General features: G+C 25.8%; 2 protein-coding genes across 3 annotated transcripts; both read right to left on the bottom strand.

Annotated features, from left to right (window-relative positions):
- Window positions 1-867: 867 nt before the first annotated feature.
- Window positions 868-3,796, bottom strand: AIMP3 (aaRS-interacting multifunctional protein 3). 2 transcript variants are annotated; one of them, XM_029307866.2, is made up of 4 exons: window positions 3,592-3,795; window positions 3,010-3,219; window positions 2,843-2,938; window positions 874-2,175 (listed from the first exon to the last, which is right to left on the bottom strand). In XM_029307866.2, the coding sequence occupies exons 1-4, from the start codon at window positions 3,787-3,789 to the stop codon at window positions 2,044-2,046; spliced, it is 636 nt and encodes a 211-aa protein (XP_029163699.2). In that variant the 5' UTR covers window positions 3,790-3,795; the 3' UTR covers window positions 874-2,043. The 2 variants fall into 2 exon arrangements, with proteins under 2 accessions (XP_029163700.2, XP_029163699.2); XM_029307867.2 differs by lacking the exon at window positions 2,843-2,938 and having other exon boundaries at window positions 868-2,175; window positions 3,592-3,796.
- A 5,097-nt stretch (window positions 3,797-8,893) lies between these two features.
- On the bottom strand, window positions 8,894-15,628 carry Top3beta (DNA topoisomerase 3-beta). Its single transcript, XM_029307857.2, has 14 exons — window positions 15,399-15,628; window positions 15,189-15,331; window positions 14,838-15,032; window positions 14,504-14,671; window positions 14,296-14,424; window positions 13,794-13,912; window positions 13,518-13,718; window positions 13,145-13,349; window positions 12,584-12,766; window positions 11,621-11,830; window positions 11,321-11,538; window positions 10,711-10,935; window positions 10,378-10,639; window positions 8,894-9,184 (listed from the first exon to the last, which is right to left on the bottom strand). Exons 1-14 carry the CDS (start codon window positions 15,487-15,489, stop codon window positions 8,978-8,980), a joined length of 2,556 nt encoding a protein of 851 aa, XP_029163690.2. The 5' UTR covers window positions 15,490-15,628; the 3' UTR covers window positions 8,894-8,977.
- Window positions 15,629-22,129: the final 6,501 nt, after the last annotated feature.

The following is a 22,129-nucleotide window of genomic DNA, read 5'->3' as shown; positions in this document are numbered from 1 at the left end:
TAAAGTTAAGAAATGTACTGTGATAATCTTAATTATTAATTTATTATAAGATTATGAAATGTACTAATTTTATGTGATAAATATATATATAAATATATATATAATATATATATATATATATATATCCTATTCAAAATACCATCGCACAATATTTCTTAATTCGTACTTCTGCTTGCATTATATTTATATCATTAAATGGTATCGGCACTTCTCCTTCTTCCTCCAAATATACTTCATTTAATGGAATTCTCCATTTATAAGCAATGTTATGTAAAACACAACATGCATTTACAATTAGAGCTGTAAAGAATAGATTTAAAAAATACCTTTTCTTATCTCAATTATGCACTATAATTATTTACATACCAGAAAATTCTGGTATATAATGTAATGTCCTTTCTTTTAATACGTATTTTAATCGCGCTCTACTCTACATAACATATAATGCAGTAGGATATACGACGCATTTTGACATTATTCGACACAATAATTCTTGTCGAATAATCTCACGTGAAATATTTCGTGTTTTCACTATAGTGAAAATTAGCCAATCAACTGAATGCTCACTTTTGTCATTTTCACTAGGTTTTGAGATATACAATCGATCCCCTGGTTCACAATAAGTAATTTGAGAAATTGACCAATCACAGTTAAGCTTCAATCACTTATTGTAAACGAGACCTTATTTGAATGATAAATTATTATTACTATTAAAATAGATAATATATATAAAAAAAATAATTAGTATCAAATGAAAGTAAAGCAGCCGAATAATGGAATAATAATTTTGTTTCTAAAGAAAATAGACAGGATGTAAATACAGTACAGTATAAATACAGTTATAAAAAAATGTAAATTATAAAAGAGATATAAAAATATATGTATTCATGTATGTACTTTTATTTATAAATGTTTATCGCTTACTGCTTAAGTTCTACTATTTAAGTATTTTTATGTACTATATGATTCTGAACCAAAATTATCTGAAAATTATTTTAGATAATTTAAAGATAATACTTTTTTTCATTTAAAATGCAGACATAGATAATATATTTTCATTATCTGTATAAAGATAAGATGACGCTAAAGTTTCATCTAGATGATCATTTATATAATTTTATTTAGATAACAGCAAACACTGAATAGACCACATTACTAATTAGCTACTTGATTAGGGATATTCTGAAATGCTATCACTTCAAATGATAGTTTTTTTATATGTGTATATTATACTAAATATAATTATATTACATATAATTACCTCTTTCATATAACTTTCTCTATTTATAGATAATAAATTAAGATGAAGTAGTATTATTACTAAAATGATTGAAATAGTATGTTGATACGAAATCTTCAACTCATTCGTGATAAAAATTTTTGTTTCAAATTAACATCAATGCCTATGAAAATCAACACAGTCAATTATTCAGAGAGTTTTAGTGTTCAACTAGCTAATTAGCAATTAGAAACCTTTTAATTAAGTTCTTTCAATTAAAGATGCATTCACTGCTGCTCAAACAAATTTCAACAAATGTATTTTGAGATACTTTGCCTTTTGTACATTTATATATATGCATATAATAAAAATGTATATATAAATAAAGTTATGAATTTTTGTAAATTATATCGTCATAATAAGTCGTAATAGATTACCATAAATTAAATGTATCAATATCATTTTTTTAAATAATCTATACTGATATTCCATTTGTCACAACAAACAAGTTTTTGGAATATGAATTTTATTCATTGTAATAAAATTTTTTCGGATCTTGCTTTGAATATAAATATAATTGATAGAAACAACAAATCTACTAAATATTAAATTTTTATATCACTTTTTCTATCACATTGACTCATATTATTGTATTTCATCTATATGAGATTCTCCAATTTGTTAAAAATCTTTTTATATTATCAAGTAATAATTTTTACTTTTCAAAGCTTTGTTTTCAGATAAAAGAGCATCAAACAATTATATTTTTATCAAAATATAAAAGTCAAACTAATCATTTACCTCTTTTAAAATGTCGATTTATATTACAGAAATAGGTGTAATAAATTAAAAGATATCATATCCAAATCTCGTCTCAACCTCTCTTCTTGCTGAATATTGTCAAACCATCTCGATACATGTATGTATTGAGCTTTCTCTTGTCGATTTAATTCTTTCTATAAAAAAAAGCAAGGGATATGAAAGTTATATAGATTATCATTGTTCAAAACTTGTAAAAAAACAATGTGTTTTATATATATATATATATATATATATATATATATATATTGATTATAATCATTACCATGATATTAAATACAGTCCCATAGAAAATTGCTCAAACTAATCAGCTGTAATTTTTTAATGTATGCAATTATTGAGAAAACAACAATTGTGCTGAAAAGAATGTCTACAGTTTTTAATGGATATAAATAAAATGTTTGTATACCAGTTTATTTTATTAAAAAAAGCACTGAAAAAAGTGCTAATAATCACATATGTAAACTAATGATAAATATTTTCAAAGTCACACCATTTAAATTTGTACAAAATTCTGTTCTTTTACAAAAACTCATCAAATTTGGCACTTTTTCATTACTTTTTATTAATAAAATAAATTGGTATACAAACATTTTATTTATATTCATTAAAAACTGCAGACTTTTCTCTTTCCGACAATTTTTGTTTTCAATAACTGCATGCATTAAAATAATAACAGCTAAAAATGACAGTTTCAGTAATTTCCTATGATATACCCTGTATATATTAATAATTATATATTATATAATAATATATAATAATAATAATATATAATAATATATAATATATAATAATAATTATTACCATGATAGAGTGCAAGATGTAGTACAACGTGACATCTGCAATAGTCTTCTCTGTACCAGTTATATATGGTACATCTTTCAATACTATATTTAATTCCTACAATCACAGAAAGCATATGTATATTCTATTTGTTGTCTACCTCAAGTATAAATGTATTGTGACATTACATTTAATACTCTCTTGGCATTGATAGAAAGGTCAGCATGATTGACGCATACTGCGACATACTCTAACCATTGTTGCGTCAGAGCCTGCACTTCTTTCTCACCACAGAGCAAATCTGAGCATTTAGACTTTGCTACTAGCGCTTGTATAACAGTACTGAAGCCTTGAATGAGTGGTGAATTTTTCTCAGATTCTGGAATAAGTACTACAACCTGGAACAACATCACATATGTGACTATTTCAATAAATTTTATAAAAATTTGTTAATTTTTAACTCGATGCAAGAAAATTTTGTGGAATATTAAGTTTTAACAATTTAATTAATTTTAATATTTTAACAATTTAATTTAATTTAATTAAATCTTAACAATTAATTTGAATTATATATACATGTATATATATATATATATATATATTATATATGAGAATAAAGTTATCGAGCTTTAGACATGCTTTCTAAATTTTATAAGTAAATTATAATAAACTATTTTTAGTAAATTACAATAAATTATATGTTTTCTTTTAATAAATTATAATAATTAGTAAGTAAATTATGATAAAAATTATAATAAAATAATGCTCACATTTTTATTAGAAATCTCTAGCCTTTTCGAAGGAACGTCAAGATATTGCGCTATTCTTTCTACACATTCGATATTGCATAATCCCATAATGAATCTACTGCAAAGAAAATGCAATTCTTGATACGAAAGCTGCAACTTTGCTGTAACACAGATTAATAGACAGATCGCCAAAGGTCTGGATGAAGGAGAGACCAGCATTTCTCACTGATTTCAGCGCCATATCGTAGTAGTGGTCAATGCAGTAACTATTAATACGTTCCCAAGATAAGAGCGTCTCATGCTCATGAACTCGTCCGGCGGCATGTACGAGATTTATCTTTTCGTAGCGTTCGCGTATTTCGGAAAGGACAGAATTTTATGATGTTATAAATAAATAAATAAATAAAATATTAACCTGACCTATTATAATTATTTTTTAATAAATGTTTCATTATTATTATCATCTAAGTCTAAGTCGTTTAATTAATTTTTAGTTTTTTAATAATTAATTTAATTTATTCTAATTATTTTAATATGTGAAAAATACTAATACGTATACGTTTTATAATGAATTAATATATTTCGAGAGTCGAATTATATATTTTTAATAATATAAAAGTGTTCAAAAATTATATTTGACTTTTAATTTTAATTATTTTAGCAAAGAGTTCCGAAATCTCTTACACACATAATAGGGATTTTGTTCATCCATATAATTCGCAATTAAGTATATATGTTAATTATTAATTTTAATAAAATACAAAATTAAAATTAAAGGTCAAATATAATTTTTGAACATAAATATATTTAATTCGTTATAAAACGTATACCCGTGATAGTATTTTTCTCGTACAAAAATAACTAGAACAAATTAAATTACTCATAAAAAAATTAAAAAATAATTAAATAATTTATATTATATATGATAATAATAAAACATTTTATAAAAAAAACAGATTCAATAAATATAAGTATTGAAAATCTCTCCTCCAATTTTAAAGTCGACCAGACTGGCAATAATTTATTTAAAAAATTAGTTAAATTACAACGTTTCGGCTGTCATTGCAGCCCTTTTCAAGTAATCAGATTAATACAATAAATCAAATTTACAGCAAACCCCCGACAAAATTAACCATTGTTTTGATGAACAATGTATAACTGACAGAAGTGAGCACGAAAAAAAAAAAATAGATGTCGACTGTTAGCAGGAAACTTAGTCACAGTGACTAAGTTTCCTGCTAACAGTCAACATCTATTTTTTTTTTTGTGCTCACTTCTGTCAGTTATACATTGTTCATCAAAACAATGGTTAATTTTGTCGGGGGTTTGCTGTAAATTTGATTTATTGTTTTAATCTGATTACTTGAAAAGGGCTGCAATGACAGCCGAAACGTTGTAATTTAACTAATTTTTTAAATAAATTATTGCCAGTCTAGTCGACTTTAAAATTGGAGGAGAGATTTTCATTATTTATTACTGGCGACTCTTAAGGATTATCATTTAAATATAAGTATATATATAACATGTACTTATATTTATTGAATCTGTTTTTTAATAAAATGTTGTATAAGCTTAGAAAACTTGACTTTGACGTAACTAGCAAATTTTATTTAATTATTTCACGACGGTTTGACGTAATAAAATGTTTTATTATTATTATATAAAATATAAGTTTAAATTCTTTAATTAATTTTTAATCTTTTATGATTAATTTAATTTACTCTAATTATTTTTGTACGAGAAAAATACTATTATGGGTATACGTTTTATAATTAATTTAATATATTTGTGTTTAAAAATTATATTTGACCTTTAATTTTAATTTTTATTTTATTAAAATTAATAATTAACATATATACTTAATTGCGAATTATATGGATGAAAAAAATCCCCATTATGTGTGTAAGAGATTTCGGAACTCTTTGCTATAAAATAATTAAAATTAAAAGTCAAATATAATTTTTGAACACTTTTATATTATTAAGAATATATAATTCGGTTCCCGAAATATATTAATTCATTATAAAACGTATACGTGATATTATTTTTCTCATATAAAAATGACTAGAATAAATTAAATTAATTATTAAAAAACTAAAAAGTAATTAAACGACTTAGACTTAGATGATAATAATAATGAAACATTTTATTAAAAAAAGATTCAATAACTAGTAGGTCAGGTTATAATTTTTTATTTATTTATTTATAACATTATGAGCTATTAAGCTCATCATCTCGTTCGCTCTCTGTCTTGCTTTCATTCGGCAAGTCACAAACGATATATGATACTCGTATGTTCCTACTTCAACTCTCGAGAATCTGAAACAAACGAAACTCGTGTCCAATATACAGGGTGTCCGGTAACTAACAGACCAATGATTACAAATGGATTCTTTGGTCAATTTGGGAACGATTTTTCCTCAGCGAAAATGTCGAAAAAGGTCATCATTTTTTACAACTTTCCAATCTTTGTCATTATGTATCTTTATAACTAAGCCTTAAATTAAAATTTTATTATAGTAAACTCTACCTGAAATTAACTGAAGAATGTAATTATGTTAGACTTTTAACTCCAAAACGTTTAGTTTTCAAAAAACCTATTTTTTTCAATCGCTTATAACTCGAAAATTATTGACTTCTCAACATTTTTGCTAAGGAAAAATCGTCTCCAAATTGGCCAGAGAATCCGCCCTTAATCATTGGTCCGTTAGTTACCGGACACCTTGTATATATTATATAAAAGTGTATAGCACGTCAGAAGCTTGTGAGCTTACAGCGATAAGTAAAAACAATTGCGTATTTATTTCATTGCGTTTATCTGTTTAAACGCGCGCTTTAATTTTTCCAACGTTTTTGCCTGTTTATATTTTAAAGGTCCTCTCTTCTAAAAATCTTGTTTTAAAGATCCTCTCCGCGAGCAAAATTCGAAAACATAAATTATTTAATATTTTTACTTTATTATTTGTAAATCCTCGGTAATTTCAAAATTTTTCTATTTGAAAATTATTAATTTTCTATTGCCAATTAATTTTATCACAGACTTTACTCTTACTCCCATTGCACTTTCGTTTGCGGTTTTCAGTATACGATTTTTTATCGTAGTTACTGAAAATTATTATTGTGAATTATACTTGTGCAGTGATTTGAAGAATTTACAATTTCGTTGAAATTGTTGATTTTTCAAAAAAATTACGAGATTCGCGGAAATTGCGTGCTTTCTTGGCATTTTCCGTTCGCGGCAGGCGGTTTATTTTTGATTGTTGCAAGTGTTTTTGTTTTTTTCTTTATTAAAATAGATAATAATAATGTGAAATAAATCACGATATTTGACAGATGTGCATATATATAGAAATTGTAATAATAATAATATTATATCATAAAATTGTAAATTGTTTCAATTTTTTATAGACTGCGATAAAAGATTTTACATTTGGATAAGAAACTGCGGTAAGTAAAAATATAAAATTCTTGAAAACGTAAAAATATTTGATAACGTAAAAAGGTGAACTTTGAAAAATAAGGAACTTAAAAATTGCACTAATAAATGGGCTATATATATGTGAGCCGTGCGCGGATGTAAGGTGTGTTATATCGAAATTTAATTAATAGAATTGAGAATTAATCCCAATTTTAAGTCTTACAAATGTCCAAGCTAATTTTTTGTACCTCGTGTACATTTTTGAAAGTTATATCGAAAAATTAAATTTCAATATGCGTCTTACATCTCACATTTCGCATACAGCTCACATATAGCCTATTTATCTCTTATACTTTATTTCAACCCTTATAGAAATTTATTACTAGTAACGCCAATTTATCACTTATTTCGAGTAATTAATCACTTTTATTTCGAATACTTAAATTACTGTATATTATAGTATTTTAAATACTCGAAATAAGTGATTAATTGGCGTAGTGATAAATTTCTACAAGAGAATAAGGAGCCTTTAAATTCTTAATGTAAAAAATTTCAAGTAATTTTCTTTAATAAAATTTAATTAAAAAATTTAATTAAAAAATTTTTGAACACTGTGTTATATCACATTTAAAATCGTGATTATTTCAATAAAAAAACATTTTATGTGTAAAAAATATATTTTTTATATTTAATAAATTTTATATATATATATGCATATATGTAAAATATTCTCTCTCACTCTCTCTCTCTCTCTCTCTCTCACACACACACACACACACAACGGGGGCCAAATCTCTCAAATTGGTCTCATGATCAATTAGCCTGGATTCGCACCAGGGGCAAAGTCTGTTGGTAATGTCAAACGAATTTAGCCTGGACTTGCACCAGGGGCAAAGTCTTTTGGTCGAGTCTACGAAATTTAGCACGGACTCGAACCAGGGGCAAAGTCTTTTGGTTCAAGTCTACGAATTTAGCACGGACTCGAACCAGGGGCAAAGTGTGTCGGTAAGGGGCAAAGTCTATCGCACGAAGATGGCGGTCTCTTCTTTAGGCAGGCCTTTGGCGATCTGTCTATTAATCTGTGGCTGTAACAACACCGTCAAAAATTTGCCATATGTACTCTTTCGATAAACAGCTGAAAAAGAAGTCGACTTGAAATCGATTCGATATATCGAGAATTACAATATCGCTTTGATAGATTTCAAATTGTAGGTCGGGAAATAATTTTCGAATATAAAAAATACTTTTACGCACAAAATTATCGTGTCTAATATTTTAATAAAAACATAAAATTTTGTTAGAACATCTCATCGAATTGATTTTTTAAATAAAAAATAATAGAATTATACCTATTTTTAATGTCCTTTTTTTATCGAATTTATATATATATATATATATATTTATAAAATGTTTATATTTAATTTATATATAAATTTATTGTATTATTTATTTATAAATTCACATTATTCTTTATATTATTTTTTAAAATCCTCTATATTACATTATATAAATTTATTATTTACATAATAAATGTATATAAATATAAGTATACATAAATATAGATTAATTAAATAATAAATTTATATAAAATAATATAGAAAATTTAGTAGAAAATAATATAGAGAACAATAATAAATAAGAAATTTATAATAAATAAATAATATAATAAATTAAATTTATTAAACAAATATAATAATATATAATAAAAATGTAAATAATATATAATAGAAATAGAAAATATAAATTTATTAGTTAAATAACTAGCTTTTTCGTGATATATATATTCGTCCGCTTAATTGAAATCCGGTTCAAAATAGCGCAAAATGCTTATGCATAAATGTTATTGTATGTCTTTAATGAAAGAGCCAATAACGAAAATCGAATGAGTCGTTAAATGCTGCAATGTAGGACGATGAAGGACGATTTATTCGAGACAAATGTGTACAAATGGCTTCCGATTATATGCGCTTCCCCGGCTCAATGGATTCATTATACAAAATACGCCGCTAATTGTGCCATTTTGTCCTTCGGCGGTTTCGGTTTGCCCCGATTACGACTCTTGACATGACCTCGACCACGTGTGACGACCGGCTTCGAAGCCACCGCACGATGCTTCTCCACTAACGAGGCGAAGACCGGGGTGCAAAACACACAACCGGACATTTCAGTCGCTTCATTAGGAAGTTTACTCTTATCCTGAAAGAAAAATAAACACAATAAAGCATATAATTTGTAGAGATGATGATGATGATTTACACTGATAATTCAGTTGCATAGAAAATAGAGGAAGTTTATAGACTGCTTCAATTTGTATTATAAGTGGAAAATATCCATCTGAATTAAAGGAATAGAGCTACTTAATAAAACTCGTTATTAGAATTGGTTTTTGGGTTTAAACCGTGAACCTTAAAAAATATCGATATTTTTTAAAAGTAATTGTAAGGTTTGTTATTTTCAGCTGAAATTCACTAGTTCAGAGTTATCTTTTTTATTCCACATTGGAAGAAAAGAAATAAACTCTCATTGAATGCAGCCAGTTTAACTAAAAAAAAAGGATCGAAATCGAGAATCCTTTATGGATGTCTCCATAGAAAATTGCTGAAACTAATCAGCTATCATTTTTTTATGCATGCAATTATTGAGAAAACAACAATTGAAAAAGGAAAATCTGCAGTTTTGGATATAAATAAAATGTTTATATACCAGTTTATTTTATTAATAAAATGTAATAAAAAGTGCTATAATTTTTAAGATATAAATAAAACGTTTATATACCGATTTATTTTATTGATAAAAAATAATGAAAATAGTGCTAATAATCACACAAAATCACATAAACTAATGATAAATATTTTCAACAGTGCCAGATTTAATAGCAGTTATTAAAAGGATTGTCGATAACATTAAAAATGACATGTTAGAAAAAGTTTTTACAAGTTTTCGTAAAAGAACAAATTTGTACATTTTTGTACAAATTCAAAGGTGCGCACTTCGAAAATATTTATCATTAGTTTACATATGTAATTATTAGTACTTTTTCATTATTTCTTTTCAATAAAACAAACTGGTATAAACATTTTATTTATATCCATGAAAAACTGCATACTTTCCTCTTTTCAACACAATTTTTGTTTTCTCAATAACTGCATGCATTAAAAAACAACAGCTGATTAGTTTCTTATGGCACACCATTCCTACTTTCTGTAGGTCTGTTCATTTTAGCTAAACTGAACTAGTTCAGAGTTCATCTTTTTACTCCACATTGGAAGAAAAGAAACTCTGCACTTCTCTGAACTACTCTGAATTAGTGCAGCCAGAACTAGTTCAGCTGAAACAAACAGACCTCTCATATCTATGCATCTGTGCTGATGCAAAATGCCTGTCATCACCTGTTTGTACTCGACTGTTACTAATTGCGCGCCGCAGTCACACGTGTCCGTATCGACTGTCACTTTGTGCGCGTTTTCGAACAGATGAATAATAACGTCGCAGCGATTGCATCCCAGCTTCCACTTGGGTGCGGCCGAAGGATCCAGCACGAGGATACCCAGATCGCATTCCAAACAGCTGGACAAGCCGTTCGAATTCATGCTATGCGGACACGTCGGGTGTGTACAGGAATTACAGCCGCTCATTCCTTTCTTCATATCCCTAAAAAAATAAAAGAAAACCTCGAATCTTCCTCTCTCTTTAGATAGACTTTTTTAAATTCCATTAATTACCTAAACGGTGGATTGTTGTAACAGTATGGGCAAAACGTGTAACTCTTTCCTCGTGCTCCGGTTGACCATGAGAGCAACTCAAAGTCATCCAATGGACATTTCAATTCCTTGTATATTCGTATGTTTCCATTTTGAGGTAAATTGTAAGTCTCGTTACAATGCGCACAATGCATTCTAGATGGTTTGGTTTGTATGTACTTCATATATCGACGACATTTACCGCATCTATATATGTAATAAACAATCAAAAAAATATTATTTTTATATTTATATTTATTTTAATTATTATATTTATTTTTATATTTATTTTTGTTTTTATATTATTATTTATACTTTTGTTTATTTTTTATATAAATTATATTATACTTGTTATTATAATTATATAATATTATTCACACACACACATTTTAAAAAATAAATCTTGTTACATAAAATGTCCGCACAATCCTTATGAAAATTACTATAATAATAAGTATGATATAATTTGTAAAATAAACAAAAATATAAATAATAATATAAAAATAAAAATAAAAATAATATTAATAAATATAAAAGTAATGTATATAAAATAAACAAAAAAGCACAAGTAAAGCAGTTATTATATGTATACCTAGAGTGTGCTTTGCCGGATGCCGACAGCGGAGAAAAGGAGACTTCGAACAACTGATCCATAGCTTCTATGCTCTGCACGAAATAATGAAACTTTTGTTTAAATATTTCTACAGTATGTAGTAAAACAGCGTGAAAATCAGCGCGACCCAATGCTATTAGATTTAGTTGCTCCTCCACCGCAGATCTCATTGTAGGTAAAACCAATTCAGGGTCTATCTAACGATAGAAAAGAATAAACGTTTTACAAAAAAAAGTATTATCATCAGCATCTAGTAAATTAATGACAGATCAATAATACCTTCTGGTATCCGTGAACCAAAACAATTCCGAGAGAGGTGGGCACCAGTTTTCTACCTGCTGCAACAGTGACATAGTTTCTAATGCAAATATTATTTATATGTACAGGAATTGAAGCGTCCGTTCCAATGCCGTGTTTCTCCATCAAAGATATCAGTTCCGCTTCCGTTAAATAATCCGGTGGTTGTGTATAACATTCGACTAATTTTGCCTATAAATAGTAAAAAGAGATACAAATTTATTGAAATTTCGACCTAACTAGCTAGTACAATTTATTAAAAACACTACGTTTCGACCCTTAGGTACGGGTCCTTTTCAAGTGTAACTTTCAAGATGTTGATTCGATAGCAGTAAAATTACTAAGCTAAAAAGAGATGTTCTATTCGCAAGTTGCAGTACTCTCTGTTTAGATACACTAAGAAATAGAGAATAATACATGCAGTATATGCAGTGTTGTGCTTAGATGATTTTAAAATTAGCTAGATAAAGATGGGATAAAAATATGTAAATTTATCTTACAATTAGATAAGATAAAGATGATTTTGTTTTAAATATATCTAGATAAAAAATAAACTTATAAGGTGATTTATCTAGATAATTTTCTAGAAAATAATTTTTAAGACTGCTTGCGTAAACACAGTTATAAAAAAATGTAAATTATAAAAGGGATGTAAAAATATATGTATTCATATTTTTATTTATAAATTTTTATCGTTTACTGCTCAAGTTCTACTATTTAAGTATTTTTATGCTATGATTCTAAATCAAAATTATCTGAAAATTATTTTAGATAATTTAGTAAATAATATTTTTTTTCATCTAAAATATGCAGATATAGATAATACATATTTTTATTATCTATATAAAGATAAGATAATGCCAAAGTTTTATATAGATAATTATCTATATAATTTTATTTAAATAACAGCAAACACTGAGTATATGATAAAAAGATGTATTTTACCTCTTGTATGTTAACTTTCTCGTCGAACGTAAACTTGGGCAAAGTGTCATTGTTGCCGAGCGCTTGCCAAGTGAGAATACTTGTGTATCCAGGACTCAGCAAACTGTGACCAGTCACTGTAAATATCTCCATGCCTATCTCGAATTTTATTGTAGTGCTCAAGTACTTGCAATCCCGCGCCAACTACAGAATCCAGAACATAGAGAGAAAAAATATACAACAAAATGTTTTAAGCAAAAGTTGATTAATTTGAAGGGGACGAAAGGTGGCGCTACTGACTTTTTTCTGAAGAACACTTTTGAAGGTCATTTATGGTTTTTAAATTAAACTACTGTATCTTTTTTATATAATTCGATTCCTTGTAATTTTATATAAAATTATTATTTTATATAAAATCAATTCCTTGCAATTTTTGATATAAAGTTATATAAGATGAATAGTTTACAAGATATTTTACATCTAAATTTGACACTAATGGCATATATGCTATATAATATCAGTTTATAATATCAATGACTATTCTATCTAAACATTTCATAAATACCACGAAATCGAGCATACCGTAGCGATAAAGTGACGTGTTATATAATCGTACAATCTCCATGAATCGCCATCGAGTTCGTTTCTCGTTGCATGTTTCATGGGAGTTATAGGGGGATGATCGCCCGCGTCATGACCCTTTTTTGGTCTGTTGATACCGGCTGCTATTATTTTGCGAACTTCCTCACCCCACTCCGGACTATTTTGCTGTTGTTTCAATGTTGAACTTAAAAAAGTAATATTATATATATAATTTAATGTAGTAATAATAATAATAATAATAATAATAATAATAATAATATATAATAATATATATATATATATATATGTATAGAATAATTGTTTGACAATTGATTTACAATTATGGAATCTGTAGAAAATTTCTATATCTTACAGTAAATCAAAATTTTCAGGATATGATGTGGTTTCTGTTCGTGGGTAACTTATGTATCCTTGGGTGTAAAGTCTTTCTGCAATTTGCATCGCATGTTGCGGACCCATTCCCAATCCAGAGCTTGCAACTCGCATCAACTCCACTGTATTTAATGCTATGGGTCGCGATTTTGATTTCTCCGTACTTTGTACGCTCACTACACTATACAAGATTTCGCCTTTATAATCCTTCCTTCAATTTTGTAATTAAAATTGAAAAAATGTATAAAGTACTCACGTAGCACGATCGTGTTCTTTAACGTGACTTAGGAACATGTTTGCGACCTCTTTATCAAAAGAACGTACACGACTCCAATTTAATACAATGTCCTGACCGTCAGAAGACTTAATAGCTACCTTAAAAATATGGAAAAATGATATATTATATATTATTATTAACATCGACTATCTCTAAAAACTTTTTCATTTTTAATTCTATAACAAAATGTTTTAAACAAAAGTTGTTTGATTTAAAAGAGGATCGAAGATAGTGTTGACTTTTTTTCTAAAGAATGTTTTTGAAGATCATTTAAAGGTCATTTACATTTTTTTAAAATGGAATCATATTTTTTGAAAATAAACTAATTCCTTGTAATTTTTGACATAAAAAATTGTAAAATCCAGAGCACAACAGAGAAAATATTAAGAATAAGAATTTTAATAAGACTGTTATATCAAAAATGAAAGTTTTTGGGAATGATCAATTAAAATGGGACACCCTGTATATTATTATAGCATACTTGTAACACCCAATAAGGATCTGGTTTGAAAGTTTGAATCTCATCATGCCTCTGAACACAGAATCCTAAAGTTGGCGTTTGACATGGACCATAAGAAATAAGAGACACATCCAAATCTCCATATTTGCCCTGAAAAAAAAAAACATGTAATAACATATATATATTTTATTTTAGGGCAAACAATGCTAAGCATATTTATATAACTCACTTGAAAAAATTTAGTTTGATATCGTGTAAATGCACAGCCTATTCTCAAATCCAGCTCTTGACGAGCATCAACGCTTTTCGCCTCGTTTTCATTGGGTTTTGCCAGATTTGCCAAAGCAGATTTTATATCTTTCTCTGTGATAGCGGAAAATCGTGCTCGCCAGATATCCTATTAAAGATAAAGTTATAAGAATATTTATTCAAATAAAATAAAAGAGAAAGATTTAAAAAAGTTTTAATATATATTAAAATTATAATTAAATAATAAATATATAAATGATTACTATAATTCTAATATAAATATAATAAATAAATAATTAATATAAACAACTTGCATTTATATGTAACTTCCTATGCATTCCTTGCTGTACCGCATTTATAACTTCAAAACAGATATTTTCACCCTCTTTGTCACAATCTAGCCATAATATTAAATAATCGCAATGTGCTCCTTCTTTTGCCAAGAAATATGGTATTTTCAATTTAGGTACTGCCTCTTTCTTCTCAGTTGGACATGAGAATAATTCTGCCTGTAAGTATATTAAAAAATATCATCGATGGATGCAAAAAAATAACAAAACTTGAAAAAAGTATATATAATATATACATATTTAATTATAAAATACATATATTTAATATAAATTAATTATATATATATATATATATTTAATTAATATATTATTTACCGGATCCACTTTGTCCCAATTGTTGTACTTTCCAATAAAATCCAATGTCATGACGTGTCCACATACAGAGGTCATTTTAAAGTTCACCGTTTCGGTTTTGAATTGTCCCACCCATTCATGGACGGAACAAGATCCATTCAACCCTAGAGAAGAAAATAAGAAGTAAAAAAAGAAAGAGAAAAATAAATAATTTGAGTTGGGCGAACCCACCTTTCCTGGTGCTACATCGTCCATTGCTCAATATATTGGCGAGGGATGCTGCCAAGGAGGGTTTTTCGGCTACCATCAATGCGGTTTTCATTTTACTACAATATTTCGTTCGTATATTCGTATATTGTCATTACACGATGAATAATTTCGATCAGCATCGCGGTTTAAACGAAGACATTACACTTATCTCTTTGGTACACTGTGTACTAAATATATAAGATCAATCTTACAAAAACTCTACAAGTTACTGTAGATATGTAAGATTTCTTCTTTGTCGATAGAAAATTTAAACAGTTGAACGGCCGATAATGTCGTGTTTTTTATTATATATATTATATTATATTTAGATTTAAATATATTTATAATTGTATTTATATTTATATTATATTTATTCTTATTTTATTTATTTTTATTTTTATTATTGTGTTTTTAATGTTTTATTCACTTCATTTCCCAGACAGCACAGAAATATTTATAAAATATTTATAGAATATATATATTTATAATAATTCTTTTAATATTTTGTAATTATTTATCATAAATATCAGAAAATATTTACGAGAATTATTATGGTAAATATTATAAATATATTTATTAAATCATTATAATACAAATTTATTTTAATTTATATTTTTTTTAACAAATACTCAGTAAGAAATCATGAGTTAAAAAGACATAATCAACGATTTTTTAATCAAAATAATTGATTGATCGATTAGATGTTTTTGTGTTTTTCAAACACTATTTAGCCATTTGTAAAAAGTTAAAAATGTGTAAAAAATGTTTATAAGTAACTTATTATAGACATTAATTAATGAAAGGCTCGTATAAATTAAACAAAATTAAACAATCATATATAGTAGGCCAACTAAACGAGCAAATAAATAAGATGTAAAATTTTTTTTATTAATAGTTAAATCATTAAATATAGTTTAATCAACAATTATAACGATAGACTACAATTTACATTGGAAAAGGAGGATAATCGTTGTATAAGCTTTTTAGACATAATGATCAAAGTAATAGATAACAAAATTTATTTAGATTGGTATCACAAAAAGACATTCTCAGGTAGATTACTTTCATTTTTTTCAAATCATCCGACTTGTCATAAAATAGGAACAATTTATAACTTGGTAGGTAGAGCTTTATTACTATCACATCCGCAATTTCACAAAAAAAATATAGAGAAAGCTATTAACATTTTGCTATCCAACGGTTATCCTCTTGATCTAATTTTCACAGAAATAAAACGCAGATTAAAAAATCTCTCAACTAAGAAATTTAACAAGCCTAATAATAACAATATAACAGATACTAATAATACTAATACTAACATTAAATATTTTGTCATACCATATATAGAATCAATATCTGAGAAAGTTGCTTCAGCAATAAGAAGACCTGACGTAGTGGTAGGATATCGTTGCATTAAAAAATTAAATGACTTCATAAGAGTTCAAAAGGACAAAAATAATTGCCCCACGAATTCTAACGTTATTTACAAATTGAAATGCAACGATTGTGACGCCACATATGTCGGACAGACAAAAAGACAGCTAGGAACGAGACTTAAAGAACATAAAAATAATATTAAATTAGACTCTGCTAGACATTCGGTTATCACGGAACACATTCTAAACGAACAACATACATTTGACTGGGACAATATTAAAATTATGGATCATGAAAAGAATTACCAAAAAAGACTAATATCTGAAATGATCCACATTAAAGAACAGAAAAATGGAATTAATTTAAATACAGACACCGAATTGTTAGACAGTAGTTATTTTGACATACTTAAAAAATTTGCTGAATCATAATTTAGAAAAAACATTGGTAATAAATAAATACATCACGCTCTCTATTTTGACATTTGGTATTCAGACTTCGCAACACACACTTGAAATATCGGGGAAAAGGACTTGTTAAAACGATAATGTAAGTTGAAAGATTTTTTAATATTTTCTGACATTGATTTAATTCGCGTATTATATCCGTAGCATGCTCAAATGTCGCATAACTTGGCATCTCAGACCAATCGCCTTGCATATCTATTGGTCAACAGCGAAGAATCGTTTCAATTTTATATTTTAATATTTAACTAACTTTGTATTTTTAACATCTAACTTTATATTTTAATATTTGATTTTTATGTATTGATAAAGACTGTAGTGCAGTCGAAACGTTTACAATTTATATCGATTCTGTAACGGAATGTTAATTTAATGATTTAACTATTAATAAAAAAATTTTTACATCTTATTTATTTGCTCGTTTAGTTGGCCTACTATATATGATTGTTTAATTTTGTTTATTATAGACATTTATTTTAAAATAGAATATAAAATTATAATATATACACATGGGGCATTCCATACCAAATCAACGACTTTTTTTCCCGACCATTTTTTATTTACTTCATTTTTTTATCTTTTTGAATCTATTGAAAGTAGCCTTCATGAATTTTTTTAGATTTTTATCTTCATTAATTTCCGAGTTATATATTTTTAAAAATATTGATTTTTAAAGATTAAAAAAATTTTAAATATTTATAACTTGAAGAAAAATGAATATAAAGGAACGAGCGAGAACTTCGTAATTCCGATCCTGTATTCTTTATCATTTAAATAAATTATATTACACTACATCTTTTGTATATTGTCATGAATAAGATGATTATTTTTTCATCTTTTAAACAAAATATTGAAATAATTAAAAAAAGAAAATTTAATAGTATTTTAGTCAATTTTAACGGAAATTATTTTTTTCCCCTTGTAGAAATTTATCACTATAGTAACGCCAATTTATCACTTATTTCGAGTACTCAACCACTTCTTTCGAGTACTTAATTATTATACTTATTTTGAGTACTTAAATTACTGCGTAATCAGTATTTTAAGAACTCGAAATAAGTGATTAATTGACGTTACTAGTGATAAATTTCTACAAGGAGAAAATAATAATTTCGGTTAAAATTAACTAACACACTATTAAATTTTCTTTTTTTAATTATTTCAATATTTTGTTTGAAAAATACATTAAAAGAAGAAAAAAATGACCATCTTATTAATGACAATATATTCATTTTTCTTCAAGTTATAAATATTTAAAATTTAAAAAATTTTTTAAAGTCAATATTTTTAAAAATATATAACTCGGAAATTAATGAAGATAAAAATCTAAAATTCATGAAAGCTACTTTCAATAGATATAAAAAGATAAGGCAAATAAAAAATGGTCGGGGAAAAAAGTCGTTGATTTGGTATGGAATTCCCAATATATATATATATATATATATATATATATATATATATATATATTATTGGTATAAAATATAAATATAAAGTACAAAAAGAAAAATTTTCAATTAATATATTATATATTATATATTATACATTATATAATATATACATATAAATTTATTACATATTTTTAAAATTTTGAAGTGCAACTGAAATGTGGTACATTACTTATGTCGAATAAATTAGAAAGAAAATGCAAATCAAATAAAAAAGTTTGAAATATCAGTTAATATAATTAAAGTAAAGGTAAATGCTTTGATATATTGCACTTATTTATTTCAATGTGTTAGTTTGCTTAATATTGAGATATAAAACATTATACAATTATATTATATATATATATATATATATATATATATATATATATTTATATATTTATGTAATAAAAATTCACTTTAGTAAATCAATTATTTATTAATAGTTTAATAGGTATATATTTATTAAAATTAGTTTTAATTAATACACATTAGTTTAGATATATATTTTATTTATTATAAAAAGAAAGTTTATGTAAATATCATAATAATTTATTGCCATCATACAAAAATAAAGACATAAATATAACACACTATATATATATATATTAGTAATTTATATTAATTTTTGAAATAAAAGTAATTATAATCACTTCTTACTAAAACCTATATAAAGAAATAATAAATTGCAAAGTATTTCATGCCCATGGGCGTCCGCAGAAGGAGACGAGAGGGGGCATTTGCCCCCTCTTTGAAATTAGTAAAAAAGTTAAGCATTTACTCTCCTTGTGAATAAACACTGGAATTTATCTGCAATTTTATGTAATATCCCTATAATAGTACAGCACAACATATCTGAAAGATATTCAGAGGATATTCAAAGGATATCCAAAGGACATTCGAACATCCTCAGGATGTTCTCTAAACGTCTTCGGGATACGTGTGCTGTTAGGGATAAAAATATTAAAATATTAATAATAAAATATTAAAATAAAAAAATTATTAAAAATTTGAATTTAAAAAATTAAGGGAGAATATAATAGGAAACAAAAAAATTTAATCATGCCTCTCCCTGGAAAAAATTCCTGCAAACGCCCATGTTCATGTTTTTTTTGCATATTTTGATAGAAAATTTAAATTAAATTCTAAAAAATGTATATAACTTAATTATGTTAGAGAATTAGAAAGTTAATCTTAATAAATATTTGTCCTTTTTTAACAAAAATAATAAGAAAGCAATTAATAATATGAGTCATCCATTAATATGAAATGCTTCACTTCGAATCAATTATCCATATAATATAAAAATAATTTGATATTATATTATGATGAAAAATATGATAATATGATCTTTTTGTTATTTTTATCATATAAAAGAATGTGCATTAGAGAATTAAATTTTAAAAAAGAACCAATTGTAAATATTCTAAGAAAATAAATAGAAAAAGGGTTCAATCATTAAAAATATATTTTCGTCAAAAAATTTAAGTTTTTTTTTTATAAGAATGCTACAGTTAAATATTGAGAAATTTTGCGATCGAGCAATTGAAATTAGAATATCCAAGGACGTAGAACGCGACAAAACAATACGCGTGCAACACTAAAATAAGGAATATCGATTTTGTGACTTGTCATAGTACGTATATACATATATAGTACTATAAAAGGAATACGCAATTTCATCTACGATGCGATATCTGTTCGGATCTGGCAGAAGAAGTTCAGGGAAAAAGGAGAGAGATAAGGAATCTTTTAAATTATGTCGTCATTATGTATATAATATAATCAATTTTTAAATCAAATTTTTTAAAATTTATTTTACTTTAACAGAAAAAATAATAATATAAAAATATAAGAATAAAATAATAAAACCGTATAAAATAATAACAGTAAATAAAAATATTTTATACTGTTAAATTTGAACGTTGTAATAAAAGTCAAATAAAAATATAAAATGTGTTAATAAATCGACCACAACTGGCAATGTTATTCTTTAGTTATTTATTCAAAATTCAGACATGTTTCGACCTTAGTTCAGGTCCTTATCAAGTCTGCTAAGAAATAAATTGACACATTTCTACATAATAAAATTCATACTAAAATTCGTCCTACGTTTGTTGGACATTAACGTCGTGATATTAGAAAACGAACTAAGGAAATAAGTCAAATAGTTCTTGAGATATTTAAATTTAATAATATAAAAAATTAAATTTAAAAATAGATAGGCACGTATATACCCAGACAGCACACAATATTTATAATAAAGATTTATAAATATTTATTAATATATATATTTTTTAAATATTATATAAATATATAAATATTTTGAAAATGTTTTATAAAAATCTTTACTTATTATCTTTACATATTATTAAAACAGAGAATAAATATTTTATATAATATTTATGGTATGTAAAAATAAATATTTATAGTAATGATTTTGTAAATATTTTTTTATTAAATGTTAGTTCTTTTACACATACACATTTACCGCTATGTGACTATCTCAAGGAGAACAGAAGGTCAAAATGATGTCAATTTGAAGTCATATTGACTAAATACTGACCAAAAAATGACATAAATTTAGTCAATATGACGTCAAATTGACATCATTTTGACTTTTCTGTTCTCCTTGGGAGCTTTCTCGTATTTGATTTTTGTCGTGAGAATTATATAAGGCTGGCAAAAATGGAAATTAAATGTCATAAAATTATTTCTATTTTTGAGCTACATACAAAACAAAAAAAAATATTCTGCAACAGAAAAACGTAGGACGAATTTTAAACAAATTTTACGTATATATCGATGTGTACGTAAATTGATTTGTTGATTTGTACGTAAACTACTCTGTTGCCTAAGTATATTCAGTGTATATATTATAATTTTATATTCTATTTTAAAATAAATGTCTAATCAAAAGTAACTTATAAACATTTTTTTACACATTTTTAACTTTTTATAAATGGCTAATATAGAGTTTGAAAAACACAAAAACATTTAATCGACCAAATTTTAGATTAGACTACATCAACTGATTATTTTGATTAAAAAATCGTTGATTATGTCTTTTTAACTCATGATTTCTTACTGAGTATTTATTAGAGAAAATATAAATTTAAAAAATCTGTATCATAATGATTTCTTTTCCAAGGTTTTATCAAGAAAAAAATATATATATATTCAGTAATTTCAATATATATATATATATATATATATATATATATATATATATATACCCATACAGCACCGATAGATTGCAAAAATATTACAACAATTTTTCACCGCAATATTGCAATATTGCAAATTCACTGCAAAATGTTGCTACATCATTGCTGTTGAATTGTAGCAATGTTAAAATGTCCGCTTTTTGGAAGATTAGCAACAAAATATTACAACAATATTGCAATGTTATGAATTTGCAATAATGCATTGTTATTGCAACCATAAA

This window comes from Nylanderia fulva, unplaced genomic scaffold (assembly GCF_048542155.1).
Source record: "Nylanderia fulva isolate GAGA-0341 unplaced genomic scaffold, ASM4854215v1 Scaffold105, whole genome shotgun sequence".
Classification (NCBI taxonomy): Eukaryota; Metazoa; Arthropoda; class Insecta; order Hymenoptera; family Formicidae; genus Nylanderia; species Nylanderia fulva.
The sequence above is the reverse complement of the archived record's forward strand: the minus strand, read 5'-3'. Positions and strand labels throughout refer to the sequence as shown.